Source organism: Melopsittacus undulatus, chromosome 7 (assembly GCF_012275295.1).
Source record: "Melopsittacus undulatus isolate bMelUnd1 chromosome 7, bMelUnd1.mat.Z, whole genome shotgun sequence".
NCBI lineage: Eukaryota > Metazoa > Chordata > Aves > Psittaciformes > Psittaculidae > Melopsittacus > Melopsittacus undulatus.
This window is the reverse complement of record NC_047533.1, coordinates 1,254,567-1,282,063: the sequence shown is the minus strand read 5'-3', so window position 1 is coordinate 1,282,063 and position 27,497 is coordinate 1,254,567. Positions and strand designations below refer to the sequence as shown.

General features: G+C 50.9%; 1 protein-coding gene across 3 annotated transcripts in view; it reads left to right on the top strand.

The window, feature by feature from the left end:
• The first annotated feature begins 3,083 nt into the window (after positions 1-3,083).
• The window catches only part of CYP26B1 (cytochrome P450 family 26 subfamily B member 1), a 29,717-nt gene continuing 5,303 nt past the window's right edge, over positions 3,084-27,497 (top strand). Inside the window, exons 1-6 of one of the 3 annotated variants that reach the window (XM_034064680.1) lie at positions 3,084-3,165; positions 8,553-8,740; positions 10,033-10,143; positions 12,211-12,435; positions 25,478-25,753; positions 26,802-26,957. In XM_034064680.1, coding sequence (XP_033920571.1) covers positions 10,099-10,143; positions 12,211-12,435; positions 25,478-25,753; positions 26,802-26,957 — 702 coding nt within the window. In that variant the 5' untranslated portion in view covers positions 3,084-3,165; positions 8,553-8,740; positions 10,033-10,098. Of the gene's footprint in view, positions 3,166-8,546; positions 8,741-9,497; positions 10,144-12,210; positions 12,436-25,477; positions 25,754-26,801; positions 26,958-27,497 lie in introns of those variants that run through there. The other 2 variants (XM_034064681.1, XM_034064679.1) reach the window with 2 other exon arrangements.

The window sequence follows — 27,497 nt, the reverse complement described above, 5'->3', positions numbered from 1 at the left end:
ATGAGTCCTTTAGGAAAGCATCTCCTCAGGGAGAACACGATGTGTCTCTGGAGGGCACTGTGTGCCCAGCACAAGCCGAGCCCTTCATTCTGGCGCTCGGGCAGACAATGAATCCCGCGCTGAACTTCCTCCCGTTTGAGGCTCGATGTGGTTTTCATTTGGGTCTTGTTTTGTTTTCTTTCTTTTCTTTCTCTCCCCTCCTTCTTCCCTGTTTTTCCCAGCGGGATTGAATAAGTAGAGCAGGCAGGAGGGCATCGCCGTGGGTAGGTTAATGTGCGCGTCGGCTCCAGCCCTTAAAATCATGAGCTGCTGTGTAAAAGCTGATGGTCTCTGTTCCCTTCTTCCCATGAATATTTTAAACTCTTTTTCAATGGATTTTGGATGAGTTTGGGAGACGAATGAGGAGCAGGGAGGGAAAAGGGAGCTGGTGGGAGGCTTTAGCATGGAGAGAAGGGTATAAGCCCAGGATAATGGTGTAAATCCCACCCCCCTTCATGTACATAGCGAGGAAAACCTGGTCTTAGACTGAGTTTCCCGATCAAACTGAATTATCCCCACTCAGTATGTCCTTGAAGTTGCCTCATCAGCAGTGTTTTGTATTAAAATCTCCAAGCTCTAAACAGTGTTTCAGCAGCATCTTCAAAATCTCATCTCTTGAAAACATATACGTGCACACATGTACCCCTCACTCCCTCCTTCCTTCCCTCCCTTCCTCCCTCCCAGCCGGTCCCTGTCTCGGATTACCCTGGCATTCTCTTTTGAGATGAACGGAGAAACTTCACCGTAGTTTATTTTCCTTCAGAGCAGGGTAAGATGTTTCTCGTTATGCCTTTTTAATTCTCTAAAAGGCTGCATGGCATGTAGAATAATAGGGGCTGTATTCTTGCAATGATGCAAAAACCCTTCGTAGCCCACCCTTTTGAGTAATTAGCTGCTGCTCACAGAAGACCCAGGCAGGGGAAAAGCCAGATGGTTTTCCAACAGGGCTGAGATTTGGGAAGATGGTTTTGCTGGTAGCAGAATAAAAAGAAGGAAGTTTGTTAGGGAAAAGAAAAGGAGGATAAATACCAGCCAGGGCTGGCGGGTTGGGTTTGCAGAAAGGCATTTAAATGGGATTTTTTAGGGCAATGTTTTGCAGAGATACTAAATAAAGGGAGAGAAAATAGAAAAGCAAGGAAGTAATTTTAATAATAGACAGGAAAAGAATCTCTTCTTGGAAAGAAATTTCAACCCAGGAGACATAAAGGAAAGACTTTGGGTACCTGAGATAATTCATAATATCGAGAGAATATTGCTAGATTGGAGAGCAAATGAGTTGCATCCCTGCTCATCTAACCCAGAAATGAGCTTAAATCTTCCTATTTTCAGAAGCAGGGGGAAAAAACATGCAAAGTGTTCCTAATGGAGCATAAAAAAAGGCAACAGAAGCTCCAAACATTGTGTGCAGCCCCCAAGCAGGCTCCTATGGGAATGTCTGCCCAGGATTTGGGAAGCCCTAAAGGGCATCAAAGCATTTGGTCACTGGGTTTTGGCTTTGCAGAAGGGATGCTGGGATGGGATGGATTTTGGGGAGGTAAAAGGGGCTGAAAGTGACTACAAAATGCTGTTTCCATGTGGGGTGGCACCTGGGAGAAGAAAATTCAATGTGGATGGGGATAAAGCTGTGGGTGGGATAACCCCAAACGGGTGCAATAACCGGGACTGTATGGGTGATGCTGGAGCATCTTCCCAAGGGAAGCCCCTATCAGAGTTAGACAAAAAGCTGCTTCTTGCTTTAAAAGCTTTAAAAGATGTAAAAATAAAGGATTTGAGTGATCTTCTGTTTATTTTGTGTATCTCTCCGTAGCCATCCTCTAATAACGCCTGGAGTGGGACCAAGCCGCGTCTCTTTTCCTTGGGAGAAGGCAGATGCATAGAAAGGGGAATATCAAAATGATCTCGTTTCTGTCTCTCTTCGGTCTCCTATTGAACAAAGCACAGATGGGAACAAGAAAGGAAGAAAAAAGTCTCACCTGTTCCCATCCAGTCTTCGGGAGATCGCAGTCATTATCTCAGCAGCTTCACGTTTCTAAAGGGGCTCCATTTTTCTTCTAAACACTGGCATCTTGTTAAAAACCAAGTGAGAACCCCCCCATCTGAATCCCCTACAAACCAAATGGCTTTTCCTTGCCTTTCCCTACCCTCCCCGCACTCCAACTTTAACACCTGGGAAAGGAAAGTGGAAAGGAAACCCAACCAAAACACAAATAGAGGCCCCCCAAGCCTTGCTTTGCTCGATGGCGTTTCTCCATCTGACAAAAGCCTTTGGTTTTCTGTCATTCTTTTCATTTCCTTGATGGCTCCCCCAATTGTCAAAGCCTTCAAGAAAATGCACTTTAGCTCTTTGTCCCCAAATGTAATTTGATAAACTCTTTGCAGAAACATTCTGGTTTCGGAGGCTTTTCAGAAAGAAAAGAAAAAGACGGAAAAGAAAAAAGGAGAGAAAAGAGTAGGAAGAAAATAGAAAGGAAAAAAAAGAAGAAAAAAAAGGAAAGGAAAAAAGTAGGAAGAAAAAAAGTAGGAAAAAAAGGAAAAGTTGGAAGAAAATAGAAGAAAAAATGAAGAATAAAAGGAAGGAAAAAAGCAGGGAGAAAATAGAAGAAAAAAGGAAAGAAAAATGTAGGAAGAAAATAAAAGAAGAAAAATAAATGACTAAATAAGAAAAAAAAGAAGAAAGAAGAAAAGAAAATGAAGAAAATGGGGAAAGAGAAAGAGGAAAAGAGACCGAGAAGGAGAAACATAAATTAAAGGAAAAGGAAAATAAGAAGAACCCCTTGAGCTGCTCCTACAAGGGGTGCAAGTGGGGGCCACAGTATTTGAGAGCCTATTTGAGCTTTTTAAATGACAAAATCAGGCTTTTTGGCAGCAGCAGCAGCAGGATGATGGAGAAGAGGAAGGAGCAGGATGGAGGGGGCCCGGCCAGCGCTGCGAGCGGTTTTGGGGCAGCATGGAGGAAGCTTTACATTGTCCTCGTCCCCTGATGCTGATGAATCCTCATGTTGAAGCAGCAGCACCCTGTGGGCGGGGACCATCCCTATAAAACACTCGGGGTTTCCCTGGAGTGGGGAGCGCTTCCCGGGATCTACGGCATCGGGGTGGCTCAAGTCAACTGGGACATCAAGTTTGGTAAGTGGCAATGTAACATGGATTTAAGCCTTATTTCCTCCCCCCCTTCTGGTGGCTGAGCTGGTGGTCGAGTGCCAGGGAGCTGCACCCAATCGCTCATGGAATATCCGTTCCCTTTCCCTCGCTCCCTTTGGGTTTTATGGAACCGCTTCTGCCCAAGGGGGTTGTTGTTGTTTTCTTTCATCTGCGGGGTGAAAAAACCAGTGATGACAACTGCAGAATTTCATTGCAGGGCTTTAAAGGAGCCGGGTTTGAAAGTAAATGTAAAAGCTTGAACCCAAAACAAAGCTTTAAACCAGAACTGGGGGCCTGTTCCCAGGTGGGGAAGTGGTGGAACTCTGCTCCAAGCAGGGCAAGCTGCTGCTCCTGGAGGGGAAAATAAAGGGGGAAGGGGGGAAAAAAGGGGGGGAAATAGGGAAAATGATCCAGAAGCAAAAATTGAAACTGGAAATTTGGTTGCAAAAATTCTATTGCAGATCTGGTTGGAAAAATGACATTGCAAACTCATTGGAAACGTTAAATATCAGGTTTGTGTGGGCTGCCTTTCCACACCCCGTGCCCATTAATAGCCTGGAAAGGTTTGTGGTTAAATGACAAAGGAGCAGGAGATGGGATTGCTTGGATATGTAAAGCTTCTATATGTTGTGGGTGTCCGTGGAAGTGGCACAGCATTCCCTGTGCATCCCTCCTGTACGGGTAGTTGAGTGGTTAGATGGGATATTGTGCTCCATCACAGCAAAGTCATCAAATCAGCTATAAAAGTGATATGAAGGGAAAGAATATTAATGCCCACTAGAAATATAGCACTTCCTACTAAAACCTGCTAACTTTTCTATTGAAACCCACTTTCTGACCTAAAAGAAGTGGGAATATTCGCATCAGGGAGTCCCTGCTCAATAGGGATATTCAGAGCAGCGCATTAACAGGGAATCCCAACTCAATAATTAATGTTATTTGGATGATTTTGATATTTTTCAATCAAATTTGTGAATTCAAATAGCAATAATGCCACTCACTGTGCGTGCTGTGAGGGCAGAGTGCTAAAACCAGTCTCTGAATGGTGATAATTGCACTGGTGTATTTCCAGTTCCTCCCAGTTCCCTGCTGGGTGGGTTTTGACTGTGATATGGACAGTTAAGAAAGGGATGGGATGTGAGCAAGCATTTCCCAGGAAGGAAAAGGGAATTTCAGAAGCTGGAGTTTTCTATTAGCTGCAGGGAGAGCATAGCCCACTTTTGGGATGCCAAATCCATTAAATCTAGGAAAGAAGGATATTTGGTACTCATAGAGCAGCATCAGTGAGAGGCTGGAGGAAGCTTCTCCTGCAGCAGATTCCCTCCTTGCACTGAGTTTTCCTGCTTCCTGCCATGGGAAGAAGCAGGAAAGTTCCTGACCCTGATTGTGCCAAAACATTGGTCCTTATGGGGCAAGTGGGATGTGGCAGCCGGTAGCATTGAGCCCCAAAACCCGCTGCTGCTTTTGCACTCAGCCGCATCCTGGGCCGATGAGTTCCTGCATCCATCACTGGAATGCTCCTTAGGATTTGTTTTATCAAACCTGTTGCTTGCTGGTGCTATCACCCTTCTCCTCCTCATGAATTATTGCTCCCTTGTTGCCTTCTCCACCCTGTTTGCAGTGTCACAGCTTTTGGCTTTATTTGTGGATATTGATAGAATTATCCAAGGTCACTAAAAGTTGGGAGTAGCTGGACCCTGGAAAAACAATTCTTCCTCTGGATTCTCATGAGTTTATCTTCAGTGGGCAAAAGCCTGAAAAGAGAGAAATCCCTTAAAAAAACAAGTATTTTTTAGGCTTTTTCTTATTTTTTAAGCTTATCCTTGAATTTCTGCCAGTGGCAAAAGGAGGAGATTCTCATGGAATTAATGTGCTGGTGGCTGATTTCTGCCTGTCTCCAGTCCCTCAAAGGGGCATTTTCACACACTTGGAAAGCAGCAGGAGACATTTCAGGCCATGAGCCCTGTTCACATGTGGCACTGCTTTGGAGGGGCTGAGAGCATCTCAGGAATGTTTTCTCCCTAGAGAAAGGGAGGAGGAGAGTGAGGTGGACAAGGCCTCCCTTTCCATTGGGCTTGTCCATGGCTATCCCCATGGTCTGGGGGTTCCCAGGGTGGTTTTGGTGGCTGGCACTGCTGTGGGAAGCTGCTGGGGATGGATGTAAAGAGAGCTGGGCTGGGGCAGCCTGGACAAGAGAAGGATCCTGAAGGGGAGAGCCCAGAGCAGCTCCAGTGCCTAAAGGGGCTGCAGGAAAGCTGGAGAGGGGCTTGGGACAAGGGCCTGTAGGGACAGGCCAAGGGGAATGGCTTGAACCTGCCCAAGAGAGGGGAGACTGAGCTGAGCTCTTAGGCAGAAGCTGTTCCCTGGGAGGGTGCTGAGGTGCTGGCACAGGGTGCCCAGAGAAGCTGTGGCTGCCCCATCCCTGGCAGTGCTCAAGGCCAGGTTGGACACAGGGGCTTGGAGCAGCTGCTCCAGTGGAAGGGGTCCCTGCCCGTGGCAGGGGTTGGAATTGGATGGGATTTAAGCTCCCTTCCAACACAAACCATCCCATGACCCTGTGTGCTTCTCCTGAATGTCTTTCCATGACCCTCAGGCCAGGTGTGACACTGAGCCCAGCACTGTGCTGGTTATCACAGATGTGTGATGGATGTGTTCCCCCTGCTCTATGCTGGTCTAGGGTGACACAGGGAGGGCGACTGCTGGGGAGACACTATGGAGTGTGGCAGGAGGAGATTTGGAAAGGTATTTTGGGAAGCTGCTTAGTAATGGTGAAAGGCTCTTTGGGAAGGTGCTTTTGGGAAGCACTGTGAGCAGTGCTTTAGGGATGTGCTTTGGGAAGGTGTTTTGAGAAAGTGTTTTAGGAAGGAGCTTCAAGATATTTGCAAAGTTGTTTGGGAAGGGCCCTCAGGAACATGCTTTGGGAAGGTGTTTTGGGAAGGGTCTTCAAGAAAGGTGTTTTTGGAAGGTGCTTTGGGAAGGGGCTTCAGGAAAGCATTTTGGGAAGGATCCTGAAGAAGACGCTTTGGGAAGGTGTTTTGGGTAGATATTTCAGGGAGGCGTTTTGGGGGGGGGGGGGGGTGCATCCTGCAGGAATGTGCGGGTTGGGATCGGTGCGGATCGGTGAGGGTTAGCGCGGTGCAGTGCGGAGCTCCGCGGTCACCTGCGCTCCGGCGCCTGCAGTTCCGCCTGCCGCCACCAGGTGGGGCGCCAGGGCAAAGAGTGAGCAGCGGCGGCGGCTGCGGGGGGGGGCTGCCGGTGCGCTCCGGGGGATGGAGGGGGGTCCAGCACCGGGATGCACTGGGAATGGGGGAGCTCCCTGCACCGGAGGGAGCATCAGGCGCCTGGGGGGTCCCAACATAAGGGTGTATGATGGGGGGGTCCCCCGGGAGGCACGGCAGTGAGCGGGGGTATAGGGCAGGGGGGATTTCCCTCCACTGGGATGCACCGGTGGGGTGATGATGGTGGAAACACCCCTCACTGGGATACGCAGGGATGCAGTGTGTGTGAGGGGGGTCCCTGCACTGGGATAGACTGGGAGCAGGACTCCATGGGGATGCACAGGAAAGAGATGATGGACGGGGGGGGGGAGGGGGTGGTTCCGTCCTGGGGCACCCGAGGAGGTGACTGGGGGATGCTGCGGGGGGAATCCCGCACCCTGGGTCCAGCCCCGCACCGGGACATGCGGGAGAAGGGATCCAGGCCATGCTCTCCCCGGGGTCACCCCGAAGTAAAGGGGAAGGAGGGGGAACCCCTTGACTCCTCGGGAGCTGCAGTATGGGGCAATGGGGGGGGGGGGGTCAGTCCATCTCAGTGCTCCGCACACTCAAGCCAATTGGGGCGGCTGGGGGGGAGAGTGGGGCTGGTTGGGGTTGGGGGGGGGGGAAGCGAAGGAGAAGGGGGGAACTCAATGAACTTTTGTTTTTCCTGTAATCTGAAGCAAATGCTTTGCAAAGCTGCCTGTGAGCAGGCAGCCGGATACCTGCATCTGCCTCCATAGAAGGGGGTGGGGGGGGACAGGCTGGAAATGCACCCCTGGGGGTCCCCCAGCCTGGATCTCCCCTGTGCTGGAGAACACTGGTGAGGAAAGGAGAGAGGAGGCAGGCCAATCAGCCCAATCCCCCAAATAATAGGGTGTGTGTGGCATCTATCACCCCCTATAATAATGTGGGGGCAGAAAGTGCATCACTGCAATGGTCAATGATCACCGGGAGCAAGTAATTGCGCTAGGGATCAATGCAAGTAGGCAAATAATTGGGGAGGGTTCATTGCAAGGGGCAAATCATTGTAGAAGGGTAAATCACTGCAAGGAAGGAAGTAATGGGAGGGTAGCAAGGAGGGAAATGGGGTAAAGGAGTCAGAGTCATCATGGGGAGGGTGAAGTGTTGTAAGGAGCAAGTAATGAAGGGGGGATCAATAGGAAGAGTAAATTATTGGGGGGAGTCATTGTCTCAGGCAAATTGGGGGGGGTGTGAGGGTAAGTAATTGCCTGGGGGGAATTATTGTGGGGGATAGATCACTGAAAGGGGATAAATGTGGTCATTGAAGGGGGTGGCACACTGAGGGTCATTTTTGGGAATAAAAGGGGAATCGCCAAGGGTTAAATACTGGAGGGGGGTCATTGTAAGGGGGAAATCAATTTGGGGTAGATCTTGGGTGCGGGAATCATTGCAAGGGAGGAAGTAATTTGGGGTTAAATGCTGGGGGGGTTATTGTAAGGGAGAGTCATTAAGGGTTAAATGTAAGGATCATAGCAAAGGGGGGTTCATTGAATGTTAAATATTGGGGGGATCGTCTCAAGGGAGAAATAATGAAGAGTTAAATATTGGAGGAAGCATCACAAGGGGGGGATATGAAGAGTTAAATATTGGGGATTGTCGCGGTGGGGGGAATCATTAAGGGTTAAATATTGGGGGTCCATAGCAAGAGTGGGGATCACCAAAGAGGAGTGGGAGTCATTGGGGGGGAGGAGGGGGGATTGATGGGAGGGTCACTTCTCATTGTTAAGGGTTAAATATTGGGAGGTTGGGGGGAGGGTGATTTGGGTATGGGACTGATTTGGGGAAGGGGGAGGTTGATTTGGGAAGGGGTTTGATTGAGGAATGGGAGGTTGATTTGGAGAAGTGGGGTTGATTTGGGATGGGAGGTTTGATTTGGGGCAGGGGGATTGATTTGGAGAGGGAACTGGAAGGAATTCCTCCCCAGTTTGGGAAGGGGGAGATACTGGAGAAGTGGGGTTGATTTGGGAAAGGGAGGCTTGATTTGGGACAGGGGGATTGATTTGGAGAGCGAGTGGGTTAGTTTGGGAAGGGGGAGATATTGGAGAAGGAAAAGGGGGTGATCGCCGGCGCTAAGCCGCGCTTGTCTCTCCGCAGGCCGAAGGTGCGGACGGCGGAGGTGGAGAAGGAGGAGGAGGAGGATGAAGCCTCGGAGCACGGCGTGACCGGGCTGCGGGCTGCGAGCCAGGGCTTCCCCTCTGCTAGGCTCGGCTCGGTTCGGCTCCGCTAAGCCCGGCTCAGCTCGGCTCGGCTCGACCCGCCTCCCCCGGAGCCCTCGGCGTGCGGTGGGTGTGCGGGGGGGAGCAGCCGAGCTGGCGGCCAGCCCAGCCCCGGCTTCCCCGCCTCTATATAAACACCCGGGGACTTTCTCCGCCGCTCCTCAGTGCGAGGGGCCATGCCCGCCGCCCGCCTCCCGCACGGCCGGGGAAAGTCTGGGGCTGACACCGCGGCGTGCGGAGCCCTGCGCTCCCGTGTGTGCAGACAGGGACCCCCACCGGCCTGTCTCGCTCCCTGTGTGTAGATACATGTGTACAGCTACTCAGTTCTTGCAGCTCTCCAGGTCGTGGCTGAATTGTTTTATCGGTTTTTAAGCTATTTTTCCAAACCTCGCTTATTTTCTTTGAGATTTTTGTTCTTTTTTTCCTCATTTTTCCCCCCTTCTGGTGTGTGTGGCTTTGCCTTGGAAGAGAGCAGGAGCCAGAGCATCTGCGCTTGGATTTTTTGGGGGTCTTTTTTTCCCCCTTTTTCTTATTTTTTTGTCTTCAGGGTTTTTTTATTTCTATTTGTTGCCCTCACCCCTTCTTCGGGGTCTCTTTTTCTCATCTCTTCCCCCTTCCCTTTCTTTTTTATCCTTTTTTCTTTTTTCTTTTTCTTTTCCCCTTTTTCCTTTTTCTTCTTTCCTTTTTACTTTCTACCTTTTCTTACCTCCTCTTTTCTCCTTCCCCCTTTTTCTTTTTGTTTTCCCCTTTCCTTTTCCCCTTTTCTTTTTCCTTTCCCCTTTTTCTTCTTCCCTTTTCCTTTTTTCCTTTCTTTTCCTTTCCCCCTTTTTCCTTTTCCCTCTTTTCCCCCTTTCCTCCTCTATTTTCCTTTTTCTTCCCCCTTTGCTTCCCCTTTCCCCCTTTCCCTTTACCCTCCCCCTTCCCCATTCCTTATTGTGGGGTGTGCTTTTTGCGCCTGTGTCACTCCATCAAGTTTATCCCAGCCAAGAACAAACTTTTCAGAGAGGGACCGAGGAGAAACTACTTTTTGCCACCACCCCGTCTATTTCCCCCCCTTTTCTCCCCCCTTTCCCCTGCTGTTTCCTGCCCTGCCAGCGGCGAGGGGGGCAGCAGGCCCCCCCCCCCGGCCCGGGACCCCCCAGGCAGCCCTCACCGTGCGCTCCGCGATCTCCCTGTTCCCGTGCGTGCGGGTGTGTGGGTGCGAGTGCGGTGCCTGTCAAGGGGCTGTTTCTCTCCCCACCCTCCTCCTCCTCCTTCTTCCAAATATGCTTTTTGCAAGTTTTGATCTCGTCTCGGCACTGGCTACCCTCGCGGCGTGCCTGGTGTCGCTGACTTTGCTGCTGGCCGTGTCCCAACAGCTGTGGCAGCTCCGCTGGGCTGCCACCCGCGACAAAACCTGCAAGCTACCAATCCCTAAAGGCTCCATGGGATTCCCTTTAATCGGAGAAACCTTCCACTGGCTCCTGCAGGTAAGGACGATTCCCTTCCCTGCCTTCCCTTTCTCCCCTTTCCCCTTGGAAGGTGGGCTGGGACCGGCTTTAGGTTTTATTTTAGAAGGCTTTTTTCCTTCTTCCCCTCTCGATTGCATCATGCGGCGAGCCGGGGAGGTAGCAGGGGTTGGGGGGGTCATTGTGGGGGGACACCCCGGAGGAGCCTGTCCCGGAGCGGCCGCCGCGCTGCGCTCCCCACTGGGGTTGGGGAGAAGCCGGGGAGCAGCGAGGGAAGCGGAGGGGTCTCCCCCGTGCTGCCCAAAACCTCCTTTCCCCCTCCCTTCCCAGCTTAAATCCTTGCAGAAAGTAATGAATCCTAATAACGCCGGGGGTAGGAGGGACCCCCGGGGGTCCCCGCGTCCCGTCCCCATCCCCGGGGCTTCTCCCTTCGGGTTCGCACCCGCCCGGCTCGGGTCCGGTGCTGGGGGAAGCCCGGGGAGGTAATCGGTAGATTAACCCGGGATTAACCTCGCTAAATGCTGAACAGTGGCGAGCGGAGCGGGATCCCCCTCGGATCGCGCTGAGAGGGCGATTGCCAAGGGAAAAAGAGTCAAAAATAGAAAGGAATAACAAGAAACGAGGCGGTGAGGGGTGCCCCGGGTTAGGGAGGGCTTGAGGGCAGGGCTGGGGGCACCCCGGGGGCTCGCAGCATCCCGGCAGGGAACCCCCGAGGGTTTCCCACCTCCTCCTCCCAGGGCAGGATAAAAATAAAGAGCAAAGCAAACAGGAGCCTGGCGAGGATGCTCCCGTCGGCAAAGGTCGCGTTTCATTGACGGCACCGCCGAAGGGGACGGGTGGAACCCGAGGCCGCGAAGGGCAGCTCGGCTGCGAGGGCTGCGGTGTCCCGGTCCTCCGGTCCCCCATCCAACGGGGATGCCCGGAGCGTCGGCCCCTCTCCCCACCGCCCTTTTCGCTACCAGTGGCGCTGAAGGGGTTAACAACCCGCTTTCAATAGGGCTTTATTTTTTAAAGAAATTTATCAGATTTTTACAGGGGGACCAGAAAAGGGTTCTCGCTTTTCCACACGCTCCGTCCAAACAGAATCCAGCGCTAAAAATACAGAATTTTTTTGTATAAATTGGACTCCATTCGAAACTTCGCCCGCATAAAGGTCCTCTTTGTGCTGCCCTGGAAATGGTGTACAAATAACTCTTTATTAATGCCACAAAAAGGACTTTAATTATATTTACGCAGATCAAGAAACGGGGTCACCTGAACATCTAAAATTCACAACCGCGCTTTTGTTGCAAAATAAACACACGCGTTCCCCGCCCGGCACCGGGGCTCCAGCGCTCGCAGCTATTCTCCCAGCTTGGGATAGAGGGGGAGGGATTTGGGGGACCCCCCCCCCCCCCCTCCGCCTTCCTTAACCCTGCGGCTCCATCCACCTCCTCGCCGATAAAAACCTCCCGGAGCATGTGGGAAAGTTATTAAAGGCTCTTTAAATCTGGAGATTTACTTAGGCAAATTGCAGCCTTTCGAGTAAATTCAGGCTGGGAGAATTGGAATAAAAGGGAAAATAAGGGGGGGGGGGGGGCAAGGAAAAGGGGGGGAAAAGGGGGAAAAAGGGGAGGGGAAGGTTAAAAAGAAGGGGAAAAAGGGGGGGGGGGGAAGGTTTAAAAGTGCCAAGGGAGGTGAAGGTAGAAGTAAAAGGGAGGAGGAGGAAGGTGACGGAGGGCACCGACCCGCTCCGGGAGGCGCGGGCAGCGTTGGGCGCCCCGTCGGAAGGAGCCGGGCGGTCTGCGGGTGGGATGTCCGGGTTATCTCGTCCCCCCCACCGTTTCCTCAGCGGGGATACCCCCAAACCTCCATCTGCGATCCCTAAGCCTCACCCATAGGGATCCCCCTAACCCCTCCATCACCTCTCCAAGCTTCACCCGAAGGGATCCCCACAACTCCCCCATTATCCCCATAGCTTCTCAGTGGGGATCCCTATAACCCCCCCACCATCACCCCTCCAAGCTCTACCCGTGGGGATCCCCACGCGTGTTTTCCGTGCTGTAACACCCCGTCCACGCGTGTTTCTTCCCTCTCCCATCCCCGCAGGGCTCCTGCTTCCAATCTTCCCGTCGGGAGAAGTACGGGAACGTGTTCAAGACGCACTTACTGGGGCGGCCGCTGGTGCGGGTGACGGGAGCGGAAAACGTGCGGAAGATCTTGATGGGGGAGCACCACCTGGTGAGCACCGAGTGGCCGCGCAGCACCCGCATGCTGCTGGGGCCCAACACCGTGGCCAACTCCATCGGCGACATCCACCGCCACAAGAGGAAGGTGAGGGGCGCCCACGAGTGACTGCGAACGAGGGATGGGGATGGGGGACACACACAGGACACGGGGTCGCGCTTGAAGTGGGGGAACCCTTTCCCTTTATCCTCTCCATCCCATCCTCCCCTTTTCCCACCCCAGACCCCCCTCCACGTGCGTGAGAGGTCCCGCGTGGGTCCGTTCCCCCCCCCCCCCCCCCCCCCCTTCTGTGTCCGCGCTCGATGCCTTTGAGGAATTTAAAAGGGCGATGATAGAGTGGGGGAGTCACACATGGGGAAGTACCGCAGAGTGGAGCTGAGGATGGAGGTGCTGCCCTTCCCCTCCCGCCCCCATTAACCCCTCCATGATGCCCCCTGCAGCCGGTTACACGCGTTTTGGGGGCTGAGAAGCGAGTGCGGTCCCGCAGGTCTCTTAAAAGGGCGATGAAACCGGTAAGGGGCGGGGGCGGAGGGACTGGGATGAAGGGAGAGGTAACAAAGTTCGACACCCCCCCCCCCCCCCATTTCCAGGCTCCGCCGATGGGGGTGTTGCAGGGAGACCCTGAGGGGTCTGTGCTTGTTGTGAGGAGAGTCTCATGGTGCTGAGCATTGTATTGGATTTTAGGGATACTGGGGGGCTGGTGATGGGACTGAGCTGGTTGTGGGGATCTGAGATCCTCCTGAGCCTTTGCCTTGTCACTCGGTGGTCCTGGGGTCAGACTCTCCTTACAGCCCCCAGAGAAGCCCCCAGGGGGTTATTGAGCCCAAGCAGATGTGGGGGTCCATCCTCATGTCACCCCATCAGCAACAGTAGTGACAGAGGTGACCAGGCTGGTGTGGTAGCATTGACAATGGCTTTCCCATCCCATCCTCCACGGGACAGGCTCTTCCCAAGCTGTGTGGGGTCAGGCAGTGGATGTGGGGTAAAGACAATGTTTCCCCCCATTACTGTGGGGTGGAAATGGCATAGCTGACACAGAGCATGGCACCCAGCACCAAAAGGTGCTCCCTGTCTTTGCAATTACACTGCCATTTGCTTGGGAAATGTGTGTTATCCTTAAGAAATGAGATATTTTTCCCAACTTTGTTATCAAAGAGGCCAGTAGCTCATGGGGTTTCCCCCATCATGGAGCATAATCTGAGGCAGGAGTGGGGTAGGGAAACAGGGAACAATCTGCTTTCTTGCAGTGGGAGGAAGGCAGCAGCTTGGGCTCCTATTTACTCCCTAGTAAGTGAGGGTTAAGCAGCAGCAAGCAGTGATTTGAAGCCTCAAAGCTCCTTTGCTTCTCCTTTTATCTTCTGCACAGGCAGATAATATTTTGCTACTGCAAAGCAGGCAGCTGAAGGCCTTTGGTTGCCATCGCCTTAATAAAACCACGGAATTCCGACCTCAGGAACAGGCACCGGGGGAGGCGAGGAGAGCGTGGGTGATGGGAATGGGGTCATGGAAAAGGGAGGCCTGACCTCTGTGGTATCCTGATGGACTTGTAATTTGTACCACAGCTCAGATGGGGAGTGCCAGCACTAGCAAAGGAGCAACACCAGCAGTGCAGAAAGGGAAGAGCTTCTTTTCCTTGATATTTATAGTTCCCACTTTAGGGTTTTTTCCAAGTGGGAAATATATGTCCCACCCTAACCTGTGAATCCCAGTGTTTTTGCATTTTTCTAACTCCAAAGGCTGGTCTGGATTTCCATTCTCCACCTCAAAACCTTTTTACCTTCCCAATTTTTGGCATCATACATCATCCTAAGCTGGCAAGGATTCTAATTCCTGCCTAAGGGATGGCTAAAAGCCTCCTGAGAACAGGTACTCAGTCAAAACACCATGCCAGGATGAGCCTTGCTCCTGTTCACACACCTTCCCACTGCCTTGAGCCAGTTTACCTGTGAGCAAGCTCTTTCCCTGGATAAGCTGTGCAGGATGCAAAAGTAGCTCATTATCTTTTAAGCTTTCTCTTTCATTGGTGTGAGGTTGGGTGCAGCTGATTCCCTTCCATTTGAAGGCAGAAAGTTATCCAATTCCTTCACCTGATCTCTTAATCCCTGTTTTCATGGAGTTGAGCATCTTGTGCATCACACACCTTTGGGTGCTCCCTGAGCCTGGGAGCCCTTGTTTAAGAAGCAGTTAAGGAACTTGGGGAAGATCTTCCTATGAATGCTTTTTTTGGTACCTTTTTAATAAAAATATAGCTTTTTTTACTCAAATATACAGATTTTTTTGAGACTATTTTGTTCTTATCCTGTTTTCTTCTTCAAAGTACACTAAGATGGCACTTAGGGTCATGCCTTAGTGTATTAAGTGTATTAGGATCATGCCTAAGTGTATTAAGCCTTAGCATCCTTAGTGATGGACTTGGCAGTGTTACAGTTGGACTCAATGATCTTAAACACCTTTTCCAACCTGAATGATTCTATGATTCTGTCTGTGCAAACCACCCCTTGCCTTGCACTGAGTTGCACATGCAGAGATAAGGAGAACCTGCTTCTAATGGGAAGCAAATAGATCATTCTGTTCTTGCTGAGATTACAATGATCAGATTAAAGCTTTTCCCAGGCTAGGTCCCTTCTACCAGCCGGTGTCTTTGGAGTTCATTAGACCTGAGCTTTTGTTGTGTTAAATGATGTTGACTTTTAGGTTCCTCCACCCTGCCGGAAAGCTCCAAGGAGGAAGCACAAGGTTTAAGATTGAAGCTTGCTCCTTCTAGGGAGTTTTTCCTCTTGGACACCAGGTCTGCACTTCCTCTTGACCTGCTGGGGAACTGGGCAAAGGATTTGTTGGCAGAAGGCAACGTTTTTCATAGAATTCACCCACTTTTATAGTGAGGATGTAATAGAAATAATAAATGAACTTTCAGACAGTCCCATGTAGAAGAACAGGAATATTTCCTGGGAAACCTTTTAGGTTGTTGATAATTCAGTTTCAAGCATTGTGGGGCTTTCTGGAGCACCTCTCAAAGTCTGTTTTCTACTTCATCTCTGAGCTTAAACCTTTGCTTGCTTGAGAAAGTGGTTTCTCCTTCTCTGTCCTTGCCATAAATTGTACATAAGGTATAATGTCTCGTGAAGCTGCTTGTGGCATAGGATGGTAACCAGCACAAGGAAAGGTGGAGTGTGAAACCTCATGGGCTCACCCTCTGCTGCAACTCCAACCATTGGGGTCATCTATAGCTCTTATTCCACAACAGGTCCTTGGTCATCACCTGCAGCAACTCCTGATCTTCCCTAAAGCCAGTGGAGTTGCATTTGCAACAGCACAGGCAAATAGTTTTACATCATTCCTAGGCAATGAACCCGTGGTCCCCTCTTGATGGGACAGATTGCCACTGAGATATGAAGATAAGCTTTGTCAAAGAGCTTTTGAACTAACATGTTCTTGCGCAATGTTTCTGGTAGCTTGCCATTGAAATCAGCTCTTTTACTGGCCATGTGTTGTAAAGCTTTCCAAAGAGTTTTAGCACTTCAAGTGTAAGTTCAAGACCAGTGAATTGTAGCTATCACCACTGCATCTGCTATAGGACACTGCCCGTGATAGTGATGGGATCAGAGACAGGTTAGACAAATCAGTCCCTGGAGCGCTTGGGTTTGCTGTTTCCCTATCTCAGCTTTTCTTCAGGATCTTGTATGGATTCAATATCCCATTCCATCAAGTGGATGAATATCCTCTTCTCCATCCCTGGCCTACCAGAAGCTTTAAGCTTGTAGGTTAAAGGACTCTGGGATGCTCAGGAGGAACAAAGCCATATTAACAAGCCATGGTAGCTCTGTTTCCCCATCCCCTATTTATTAAAGCTCCCCTGCAGGAAGCTATCAAAGGTAATATAAATTGGAGAAAACTTCCCCCTTTTGGTAAATGAACTCTCCAATTATTAGACAGTACCTAAAGTCAGTTTTATGCAGGGATGTGACCGCTTGTGGGGCAGGATGGAGGGTGAGAGCAGGGCTTGCCTGCGTCAGGACATCGCTTTATTGCAGATGTCATCAGCATCGGCTCTGTCCTTGGCCTGAGATGAAGCTGGTCGATAAGAACAGTTTACAAGGAGTAAACAAAAGGAACCCAAAACTCCTCAACCGCCCTCCTGAGATAAATATCTACTGAGAGGCTGTTACAGCTCTTGGGTTATGGAGTTTATGTTGATGGCAGGGAAGGATCTGGGCCACCCGTGCTGCAGCTTGCTCCTCACAGTGGCATTTTGGTCTCAGAATCACCTTGCAGGTTACTGGCAGGAGCAGCCAGGTTGCTCTCACATCCAGCTGAGCATGGACAGGTCTTTGCTCTGTTTGCTGGCAGATTCCTATCTCTCTCCATCATATGTAGGGTGCACATCATTCTCTTGGGGTCAGATATGACATGTCTCAGGGAAAGGGGGTGCCTGCTCTCCTGTGGTATCCCATTGGGAAGGGGTGACTGAGGATGGTGCCTGGCTTCTTGCTCCATGCTCTGATGCTCCTGCTCTGGATTTGGTGCCACCTCTGCCATACCCTGTCCCAGCCTGGCTGTTCCCTCAATCCTTTTTACACCTCATCTTAGATCTGTCCTTATAGACAACTTCAGTTCCCATTTCTACCTGTGAGCTCCCATTTCTACCTATGAAACCCCAGCGAAATCAGTGCATTTGCTCCAGATTAACCACATGTGTCTTCTGGAAGTGTCAATATGACCTATAATGAAGGGAAAGGAATTCTGCTCTTAGGCATGGTGATAGCATGTGCTCTGCTTTTATGGGATGTGAGGCCAGCGGGAAGCTGAACTATAGCAAGCAGAGAGGGAGGCAGTCCTGTGAGGGACCCCAGCATCTCAGTGGAGAAGGAAATGGGAATTGGAAACGGCCAGGATACACAGCCCTTAGGTTTTAGGTTGAGACTGAGCAGTGCCTGGGGCCAGGAAGGAGTTTCCCTGTGCAGGATACACGCTACGGTGCATGGGGAAGGTGGGACTCAGACTTTCCTCGGAAGCATCCAGCCTTGGCAGCAGACTGCTGGACTAGCCGGGCTCGTGCTCTGTTCCAGCATAGTAATCCCAAAATAGGCACAGCTGGCTTAAAAAAGGAAAAGAAGGAATAAAGTAAAAGCAGTCCGTGGGCTGGGTAGACATCCTAGACCCGGAGACTCGAGGAGGAAGCAGACAGTGGTGCAGAGAAACGGCCTGTTTTGTCTCACTGTCCAAAACTACATCATTCATTAACACACCACAATTAATGTTCTGCCTCGGAGGCATACAAGTGTTGAGCTTATTAGCACCAAGTAGAAAGGTCTGAGGCTTTAATATAGTTTGCAAGAGGATTAAGAACACAAAAGGGGCCATAAATTTACAGCCAAATATAAACCAGCTGCTGTGGGCTGGACTGGGGGGGGGAGGAAGGGAGGGAAGGACAGGGATGGGGGAGAGGGGTGGGAGGAGGAGGGAGGGATGGGAGGAGGTGGGAATGTACCTTTCAGGCTACAAAAAACCCCAAATCAAGTTGTTAAAAGGGCTTTTAGTGGCTTTTTCTTTCCTTTTCTGCTTGTTCTTTTTTTGCATTTAAACACAACCCAACCACCCTCCTCTGTGTAAATCCCATGGTGGAAAAGAAACCATTCCCTTCCATCCACCTCCCCAAATCATATCAGTTGCCTCAAGCGGGCTGGATTCCAGCTGCCATCAGAGCTGGCCTGGCTCCAGGCACTTCCCAGTGTGTCCGTGTCAGGCTGCTGCCCCTGTGAGCTTTAATCCATGGGCAAAAGCCAGTGGAGCAGGAGAAAAAGCTTTCATTGATGGAGAAGGGTTCCTGCTCGCAGTCTTGGGGAGGAATTTGTCAGCTAGGTTGGCTCATTGACTTTAGACCAAGGAGCGCTGTCGTCCACACTGGTGTAAATCCAGGGTAATTCCAATGGATTAAAAGAAAAAGCCACGCAAAGCACAGATTTTATGCACTTTTCATAGCACCTTCCACCCCAAAATGCCCTGCAAGGTCAGACCCTGGTTTGGGAAGCTGGGTTGTGTGGGAGCGTGGTTACAGCCCAGGAACTGTATGATGGACAGCCTGTGAGCTGAACCTCTGTAACATAGGGTTTTCTACCTTCCCATGTAATATGGGATGGAAGTTGTTGGGTGTCCCATAAGGTACAGAACTGATGAAAGGGACTCTTCACAGAGAGGGACTCTTCATCAGGGAGTAATAGGACAAAGGGTGATGGGTTCAAGATTAAACAGGGGAGATTTAGGTTAGATATAAGGTAGAAGCTGTTCCCTGGGAGGGTGCTGAGGCGCTGGCACAGGGTGCCCAGAGAAGCTGTGGCTGCCCCATCCCTGGCAGTGCTCAAGGCCAGGTTGGACACAAGGGCTTGGAGCAGCTGCTCCAGTGGAAGGGGTCCCTACCCATGGCAGGGGTTGGAGCTGGGTGGGATTTAAGGTCCCTTCCATCCCAAACCATTCTGTGATTCTATAAACCCCTCCTTGGGCTGCAATGCTTTGTACTGGGTAGAACTGGAGCTCTGCATGGCTCCAGGCTCCGCTTCTGAGTAGGAATGGGGGAAGCCAGGAGCTAATCCCAGAGATATGGAAGAGCCTTTTGGTCCCAAGATCCATCCTACACTGTCTTTGTGTAGCTTTAGTTTTCCACTGCATCATACTCCATCCTTCCAAGCAGCTCAAATAACCTGCTAAGCTGTGGTTTGTAATATCCCTCTCATCCCTCTGGGAACTGAGTGCTTTGTTTTGGATTAATGATGCTCTCCATTCCTTCTCAGTTGTCACTTCTACCACTAAATATATCTCCCTGTCAGCCAGCTTGCTCTTCAGCTTCCTCTCCTTAAATTCTGTGGAGTGGCCTTGGGTCATCTCAGCCCTTGGCATCTCCTTCCTGGGCTTAGTTTAAAGCTCAGAAGACACCTCATTGCTAGTCTGCAGGAGCTCAAGTGTTGAAAAGCAGGGACACCTCTGCACCCTCAGATGTGTGTTCATCCCCATACGATGCATGGAGCTCTCTCAGCACCTTACTCAGGATTTCAGCAACAGAGGTGCTGGAGCAAATGCTTTTTGAGCATCTTTCCGCATTGTTTTCCAGCACACCATACATGCTCAGCTATGTGTATTTATTTCACTTTAGGGATCGAGTGGGCTGCACTATGACGTGGTTGTTTCCCTCTCATCCTCTCTGAGCACGGCCACCTTTGTGCCCTCCTCCTCTCGCAGCTTGTGGAACACATGGCGGAACCTGGGACTAAGTGTTCCCATGGAAGAGCGCTTCAGGTTTCTTTGTCATGTCTGGTTTTGTCTCTAGTAGTGTCCATGCTCTGGGTTAAACACATGGGATCCCTTCCTTTTTGTCTGCTCTTTGTGCTTCAGGAAGATGGGGGGGAAACAACACAGCAAAAAGGGACCTTTTCTCCTAATAGTTCTCCTCCATTGGTTCCACAGTGGTGGATAGGGCACTATCCCTGCTGCTGGGGCAAGCTGCTTCCTTCCTTTTTAGCTCTGTGTAAGCTCTTCTCTCCATACCACAGACATAGGATTTAGTATGTGGTCCAAACCAAATGGGATAGCCCATCCCAGCTGGACCTGGCCCTGTGATGCTGACGAATGACAGCTCTGACCATGTGGCTGTATGCCTGGTAGGTTTGTGGCATGCTCCTTCTCCATGGCTCTGGCCAAAGAGGCCAGCCACAGGCAGCAGGCATGTGTCCTGTTGGACCTCTTCTTACCCAGCTGATCCCACCTTTCTAACCCCTTCTGGCTGGACACAGCTCCTGTTTCTTTGCCATGCTATTCACTGATGTGATACCTTCTTTATCCCTGTGTTTGATTTCCTCCTTGAAGAGTGGTGACAACATGTAAGGTCGATTTTACTCTCCTCAGGTGTACTGGTTCCTTATAAATAAATGGAAAGTGAACACTTGGAGCAGTGCTTCAAAGGGGGGTATAGACACAGAGATGCTGAAGAACTGTGTTTAGGTATTTGAACAGACTTGGAGCAACCTGCTCTAGTGGAAGGTGTCCCTGCCCATGGCAGAGGGCTGGAACTGGATGAGCTTTAAGGTCCCTTCCAACCCAAACCAGCCTGGGATTCTATGATCCCTGTAAAATGGGCTAAGAAGCCCAAATTGCTGAAATGGAACTGCTTGCCTTTTGCTGCTGATGACGTTGGTTTTTGAGACTCAAGGCAGTTATGCACATGGGGATGCTGAGACAGATATAGGGTGTTTTCCTTGTTCCTTGCACTGCCCCTCCAGCCTGTGCATCATTATTCTAACCTGACAGCCTGTTTGTTAGAGGGTTTCAGCTGAAAAGTGACATCTCAAATGCCACGTGGAGGGTTTACAGGAGAGATGCTTGGATATGGAAATATTCATGCTATAGGGAAATATGGTGCTTGGGCTCGTTTTTGTTCTGAATTCAAGTGGAAATATGAAATTTTAGTTTCTCAAAACCCTAGATGTAAAATAACCCCAAAACTTTTGCATATGAGCAACCCTGGATTGTGTTTGATCACCATAACATGGCCTGAGGATGCTGAAATTTCACATTTTCCAGCACATTTTTTGGCAGATCATTCCCATTTCAGTGTTACTGCCTTTTGCAAAGGCACTCCATTCCTTTCCTTCAGCTGGATTGAGTTTGGGGACTCCAGCTACTGGATCCAGATTCCCTTTGGTCGCATGTTCATGGGGCTCTTGCACTTCTGCTTGAGAGAGATTGCTGCCTTCATCTTCACACTCCTCACCTGCAGGCAGTGCTAGATGGGCAAACACAGAGTTGTTCATTTTGTGTGGTTGGGAGCTGGAACTCTTTTCCCTCTCAATGGGCCTGGATTGTGATGGAGCATGGCAGGAGACCATGGAGTGGTCCATGTGCTCCATTTTCCGATTACAGCATGGGGAAAAAAGGCATCAGCTCTTTGCTGTGTGCCTGTGAAAAGCAAAGCCCTTTATAAACAGACAGTGGGATGTGAGGGCAGCAGTGGGGTTTTGTGGAGGTCCTCTCCTCTATGGCGCCTCGTATAATGTTCACAACTGGGTTTGCTGTGTTTTCCCTTTGCTCACACTTCCAGTACCAAGACAGAGTCTTGCCCATGAGCCTTCTCATCCCATTCCAAAAACATCACAGTTTACAAGCCTGCTGGAGCGTGGCAGTGGGCTCCATGTCTGGCAGCCCTGTGTCTGATGGCAGAGAGAGGCAGACATCCATTATAACGTGACGACAGGACAGGGTTGGGACAAACACTGCCTGGTCTTTTGAAATGGAGGAAGAAACAGTCTCCAGGTACTATTTCTACTTTGGATGCTGCTTTGGATGGGCAAACCGCTGGTGGGTGCCAAACTGGTTGGTGAAAACATCTCCAAACTCATCGTGCCTTCATTTGGTAGGGCTAGCAGCTCTGGCTGACATGGGCTGGATGAGATGCAGGTGTCTGATCCCAAAGCATAAGTTTTCCTTACGGAAGGGAGGAAAGAAAAGCTCTGTTCCTTCTTCACCATGCTGGTGTGATGGTTGGGAGCAGGAGGCCTGCAGATCATGGATGGCAAAAGGCAGGGGCTGAAGCTGATGCTTTTAGAGGCTTGCCCAGAACCGAGGAGGGGTAACATAGTGAGAAGCATTGTTCCTGCTAGCTCCTAACCACCCCAGTCACTAACTAAAGCCTTTGCTATGCATGAAAACACTGGGTTGAAGCTCAGGCCTCATCACCTGAATGTACTCTCCTCTTTGGTGTAGTGTAAGGATTGGGCTGCAGTACTCTCCAGCCAGTACTGGGTGGCAGTTCGCTGTCACATAGAGCTGGATCTCTCCAGGAGATCCTGGACCTGAGACACTGAGAAGGAATTTTCTGCCTTAGGAAAACCATAAACCTTTAAATATCCTGTTTCCACTGCACGGTGGGCTCAGGGGTTTCCAGCCAGGCTCCCTGGGTGGTGGTGTCCCGCTGGGTGCGGGGTGAGTGTGTGTGTACGGGTGTAAATGGATGTCCTTGGACAGAGCAAACCCCAAGACTTGGCTCTTATGGGACACATCAAAATGTGGAAAAGATGGGGATTCCTTCCAGCATCCCCAGATTCCCAGCCACTTCATTGGCCTTGTCACCGAGGACATCTGGCTGGACCCCCACTGTTGCTGGGCTATGGCAGCTCGGTCTTAGCAAAGCCGAGCATTCTCTTACGGTTGATTTTGTCTCTTGGAAGCTCTGGAGTAACTTATGCAGCGATGCTCGTTGGCTCTGCCTTGCCTTGCTCCGTCGAGCGGCCGAAACGTTCGTCTCGGCTTCACTAGAGGGCGCAGGAATTTTAGGCTAGAGACGGGATGAGGTTTGTCGGGGAAAGTTGGCTGCGTTTTCCTCCTTTTTAATCAACTGGAAAGATGCAGGGTTGAACTGGAGGTGACTGGAAGGGGATCCAGACTTGTGTCTGGCTGGGGAAGGATCTGCTGACATCTGGGATTAGGCGGCGTGGAGCGCAGCGGCGGCGAGCGGACGGGACGGGGCAGTGCGGCCGGGACGTGCAATGTCGGGTGGCCGCATGGTCAGGAGCTGCAGGCTCCAGCAGACGTGGGGGGCATCCGGCTGGGGCTGGAGGAGCCTGAGAGGGAAAAGGACAGCTCAAAAAAGGGCAAACCTCCCCAAAATCCGCCCCCCCCCCCCCAACATCCCAGTGCTCAATGCTCACCCTTTCTCAGGCTGGGCAGGTGCTGCCTTTACATCCATAGGGCCTCAGTCTTCTCTTCCTGAGGGTCCTCTTCTGCACACATCGTTGCACATCATTCCCTGTGACAGGGATTCTTCTCTTCAGTCTGACTTGGTCTGCAGGGTGCAGGTCTGGGCCCTGGCTCATTCTCTGCACACTGCTGAGGTTTTGCACTGTGGGACCAGAGGCTTTTGTTGGGCTGCTGTAGTTTCTGCAGGATGCAGGGGATTCCTGAGCACTTGGCCTGTGGGAGACACTTGGGCAGAGCTGGGGAGGACAGGGTTTCTGCTGGAGGCCATCTCCATTGGGACAGTGTCTCCAAGGAGGGCTGCAGCCACAGTGTTCTTTAGGCAGAAGCTATTCCCTCATTGGCTCTGCTTTTGACTGGGAAACTGAGTCACGGGAAGTGTTTGTAGGAGGCAGGGTGGTTCACTGGGGGTTTCTTTACTTATCCCACCTGGATGGGAAACACTGGTGTCCCTTCACTGGCCCCACTCAGCAGGTCCTGTCCAATACTTTATGGCTTCTCCAGCTACCACTGCATCAGCACCTGGTGTCCTGCTCCTGTCCCCCACAAGCCATCCTTTTCCCAGCTCCCTACCTTCCCCAGGCAGCTGAGGAACTCAGCTTTACCACCTCCAGCTTCTCTTTGCCAAGTGGCTCCTTTCTCACCCCCTCACACAGGCAGCTCTGCCCAAGCATCGCTGCCCTTTCCAGGCTTAAAAATAGCTTGTGGAGTGCAGGGAGGCGGCAGGAAGCAGCAGCCGCACCGTCTCATGCCCTGGCCATGATCTCGCCGCCCCGCTGTTCATTCATTCACTCCTTCATTCATTCCTCCCTTCCCTTCATTCATGCCTCTGCTCTGCATTGCCATCCGGGGATTGCTGTCTGTCTGCAGGCAGATCTGTCTGTTGGTCCGGCTGCATTTTCTTTCCCATGCCGTTTGCACGCTGGGATTCCCATCGGGAGCCTCCGAGCTTGGCCCCACCGTGTATTGTGTGATGAGTTTTACTCAGGGCTCAGCCCAGCGCATTATGAAGCGGCTCTTGTCGAGCCTCCTGCCCAGGGGCTGCGAGGGGACAGAGGTGTTATTTCACCAAACAAACTCCCAGTGAACGATGTGCATTAGCAATGAGGGGTCGCAGCCAGGAAAATATTACCTTTCCCTTTGAGTGCTGACTGCGGAGGAAATTCTCACATTTACAGCTCCAGTGAGCCCGGCGCTCATGGAAAGAGGGGGTGGCTTTGATTTCTCTCCTCTTTTGATAACATTGCAGCCCCCCCACCATGCATTAACCCCCCTTGGGGAACTGGCCACCGGTGGAGGCTACACCGTCTTGCAGCTCCCTCCTTGGGAGCCTGTTTTGATTTGATTTGCCCGGAGGCCTGGCATGTGGCGGTGCGTGCGTGCGTGCTGCATGCGGCTCCTCATGTGTCTGTGTGTCTGTATGTGTGTGTAGGTTAATAAAGTATAAACAAACAGCACTTTTTCCTCCGGTGCAGTCTGGGAGGGATGCGGCCGGGGATGCCGAATGAAAGCGTGTGCTGTGGGCTGCACCAGGGAGGGCTGAAGGGACATTCCTGGCATTGCTGAGCTCCTCATGCAACGTGGGCCCTGGCCCAAATTGGAGTAAGGAGCCGTTAGCATTGGGGACCTGGGGAGGTCCACTCCTGCACAGTGTTTACTCGCAGAGCTTAAATTAATAGTATCTGCTGACATCAGGGTTTTTTCCCTGGTTTCCCAAGCAAATGAGCCTGGTGCGAGCTCAGCCTCTGCATACGTGTGTGCTTCTCTTCCTCACTTGAACCCTTGTCTGTGCTCAGCTAGATTGCACAGGGATCCTAAATGCCTCAAAATACTTGCTTTACTTCATTTTTACACATAGTAACTAAAGGCGGTTGGTAGGTGGGAGAAGCCACCACCGCTTCCCTTTGAGAGAAATGCTTGTGTGTGTTTGCCTGAGTGCACAACCACGTTAGCCAGTAGAGAATCCCCATAGAAAAGATGTATTAGTAGTACCCATGTCATGGGGTGAATGTGACTGGGAGCCTTGAGACCTGGAGCTGTGGGAAAGCAGGTTCTGTCCATCCCTCTGTGTGCAGGGTGAAGTGTTTCCTCCCATCTCTTCTTATCACTGTATTATTACCCATCATTTGTGGCAGATGCACCGTCCTTGGAGACATTCAAGGCCAGGGTGGATGTGGTTCTGAACAACCTGATTCTATGATTTGTGATGGCTGTAGTGGGGATCAGCTGATATTTCTCCATCAACCTTTTTGGCAGCTGTTTTTGGAGTTGGTGATTCTGGATGATGACACCTGATCCACATAGGAGATCTGTGGCATTTGTTTTGGTGGGCATAAGGCAAAGAACAGGGTGCTGGGACTGCATAGAGACCTCTTCTTGCTCTCTTTTGCAGGTTTTCTCCAAAATCTTCAGCCATGAGGCACTGGAAAGCTATCTCCCCAAGATCCAGCTGGTGATCAAAGACACTCTTCGAGCCTGGAGCAGCAACCCTGAGTCCATCAATGTCTACCACGAGGCTCAGAAGCTCACCTTCCGCATGGCCATCCGTGTCCTGCTGGGATTCCGCATTCCCGATGAGGAACTCAACCGCCTCTTCGAGGTCTATCAGCAGTTTGTGGAGAATGTCTTCTCCTTGCCTGTGGATTTGCCCTTCAGCGGCTACAGGAGGGTAAGAGATTTGGGTCAAGTCCTCCGCTCTCCAATAACACCCACCTGAGATTAATGGGGTGTTGCTATAGAATCTCCAACTCCATAGGCTCCTGGTGGGATGTCTTCTCACCCTCTGACCTCTAGAAGCAAGTCCCATTTTGGGCTATAAAGTTCAATTTGGATAGAGTGCAGAGGAAGATCCATTCATAGGCTTTCATAGTGCTAGGGATGGCAGTTCAATGCAAGGGAGAAGGCAGTCAGGACTTGCCCAGGTTTAATGAGCAATTTCTCCTCACTTGCAGCTGGCTTGCACTTGCTGCACTTATTTGTTTGTGGGACCTTTCTCCTGTTAATTCCCTCCTGTCCCCAGGGCAAAATAGGTCAGTGGACCTTTAGATTCCAAGAACTATTCCAGTTTTTTCATGAACGATGCAGAATGAAAATGTAACAAAAGACACTGACAAAATATATATATATATATATTTCATGGAGAATTTTGGTAACAGAAATCTGGGGTTTAAAATCTATTTCTTGCAATTATCACTGCAAATTTTGTCCCTGTTATTTGACCACTGGAATGAGCCCATTTGCCAGCCCAAAGCATCTGCAGCAGCAGGTTAACCCCATGCAGCTGCACTCAGATAGGAATTGCTTTACTGAGTCCAGGTGATAAAATTGTTTGGGAAGCCCATTATGCTCCTGGGAAGAGGATCCTTTTGGATGAATTGACTTTCCTTTGAGAGACAACTTTCCCAGGCACTGCCATACATCCCAGGGTGAGCCGGAGGCCTGTGAACTGATGCAGTACTGGGGCTCCCACATCAGACCTATCATTTGCACATAGGTGCTGATTACTCCTGCCTGTAATTTCACCTACTTTGAGTTTACTCCTCCTGCCCAGGGGAACAACTTCAGCATCGTTATACTTCTCTTTGAGCATCTGCAATTGCAGTTGTATTACTTGGATATGTTGTCCTGAGCACGTCTCTAGCTCCTGGGGATGCTGGGCTGCAGATGCTGGTGCTAACGTTGTGTCCTGTGTGGTCTGATGGCTTCCTGCTCCACAGGGCATCCGGGCACGTGAGACACTGCAGAAAGGGCTGGAGAAAGCCATCCAGGAGAAGCTGCAGAACACGCAGGGCAAGGACTATGCTGATGCACTGGACATCCTGATAGAGAGTGGCAAAGAGCACGGCAAGGAGCTAACCATGCAGGAGCTGAAGGTAAAGAGCTTCCTTATGGACACATTTGCTTGCTTTCCTCAGGGCTGGGGATCATAGAGTCATAGGATAGTTAGGATTGGAAAGGACCTCAAGATCATCTAGTTCCAATCCCCCTACCGTGGGCAGGGACACCTCACACTAAACCACATCACCCAAGGCTTCATCCAACTTGGTCTTGAACACTGCCAGGGATGGAGCATTCACAACCTCCCTGGGCAACCTATTCCAGTGCCTCACCACCCTAACAGGAAAGAATTTCTTCCTTATATCCAGTCTAAACCTCTGCTGTTTAAGTTTCAACCCCTTACCCTGAAGAGGAAAGCATGAGCTTCTGTAAGGAGGACTTTTTGGGGCCAACTTGAGATGATCAGGAAGAGCTGGGGGACCATAATGTGTTGTTGCAGCTGCAGATAGATCCTGGTCTGGTGGATTATGGTGCCTACAAGCCAGTTGCTTTCCTATGGGGCATTTTTATCTGCAGATCACACTTAGCCCTTACCAGAAAAGCATTTCCAGATAACACCAAAAGACCATGCAAGT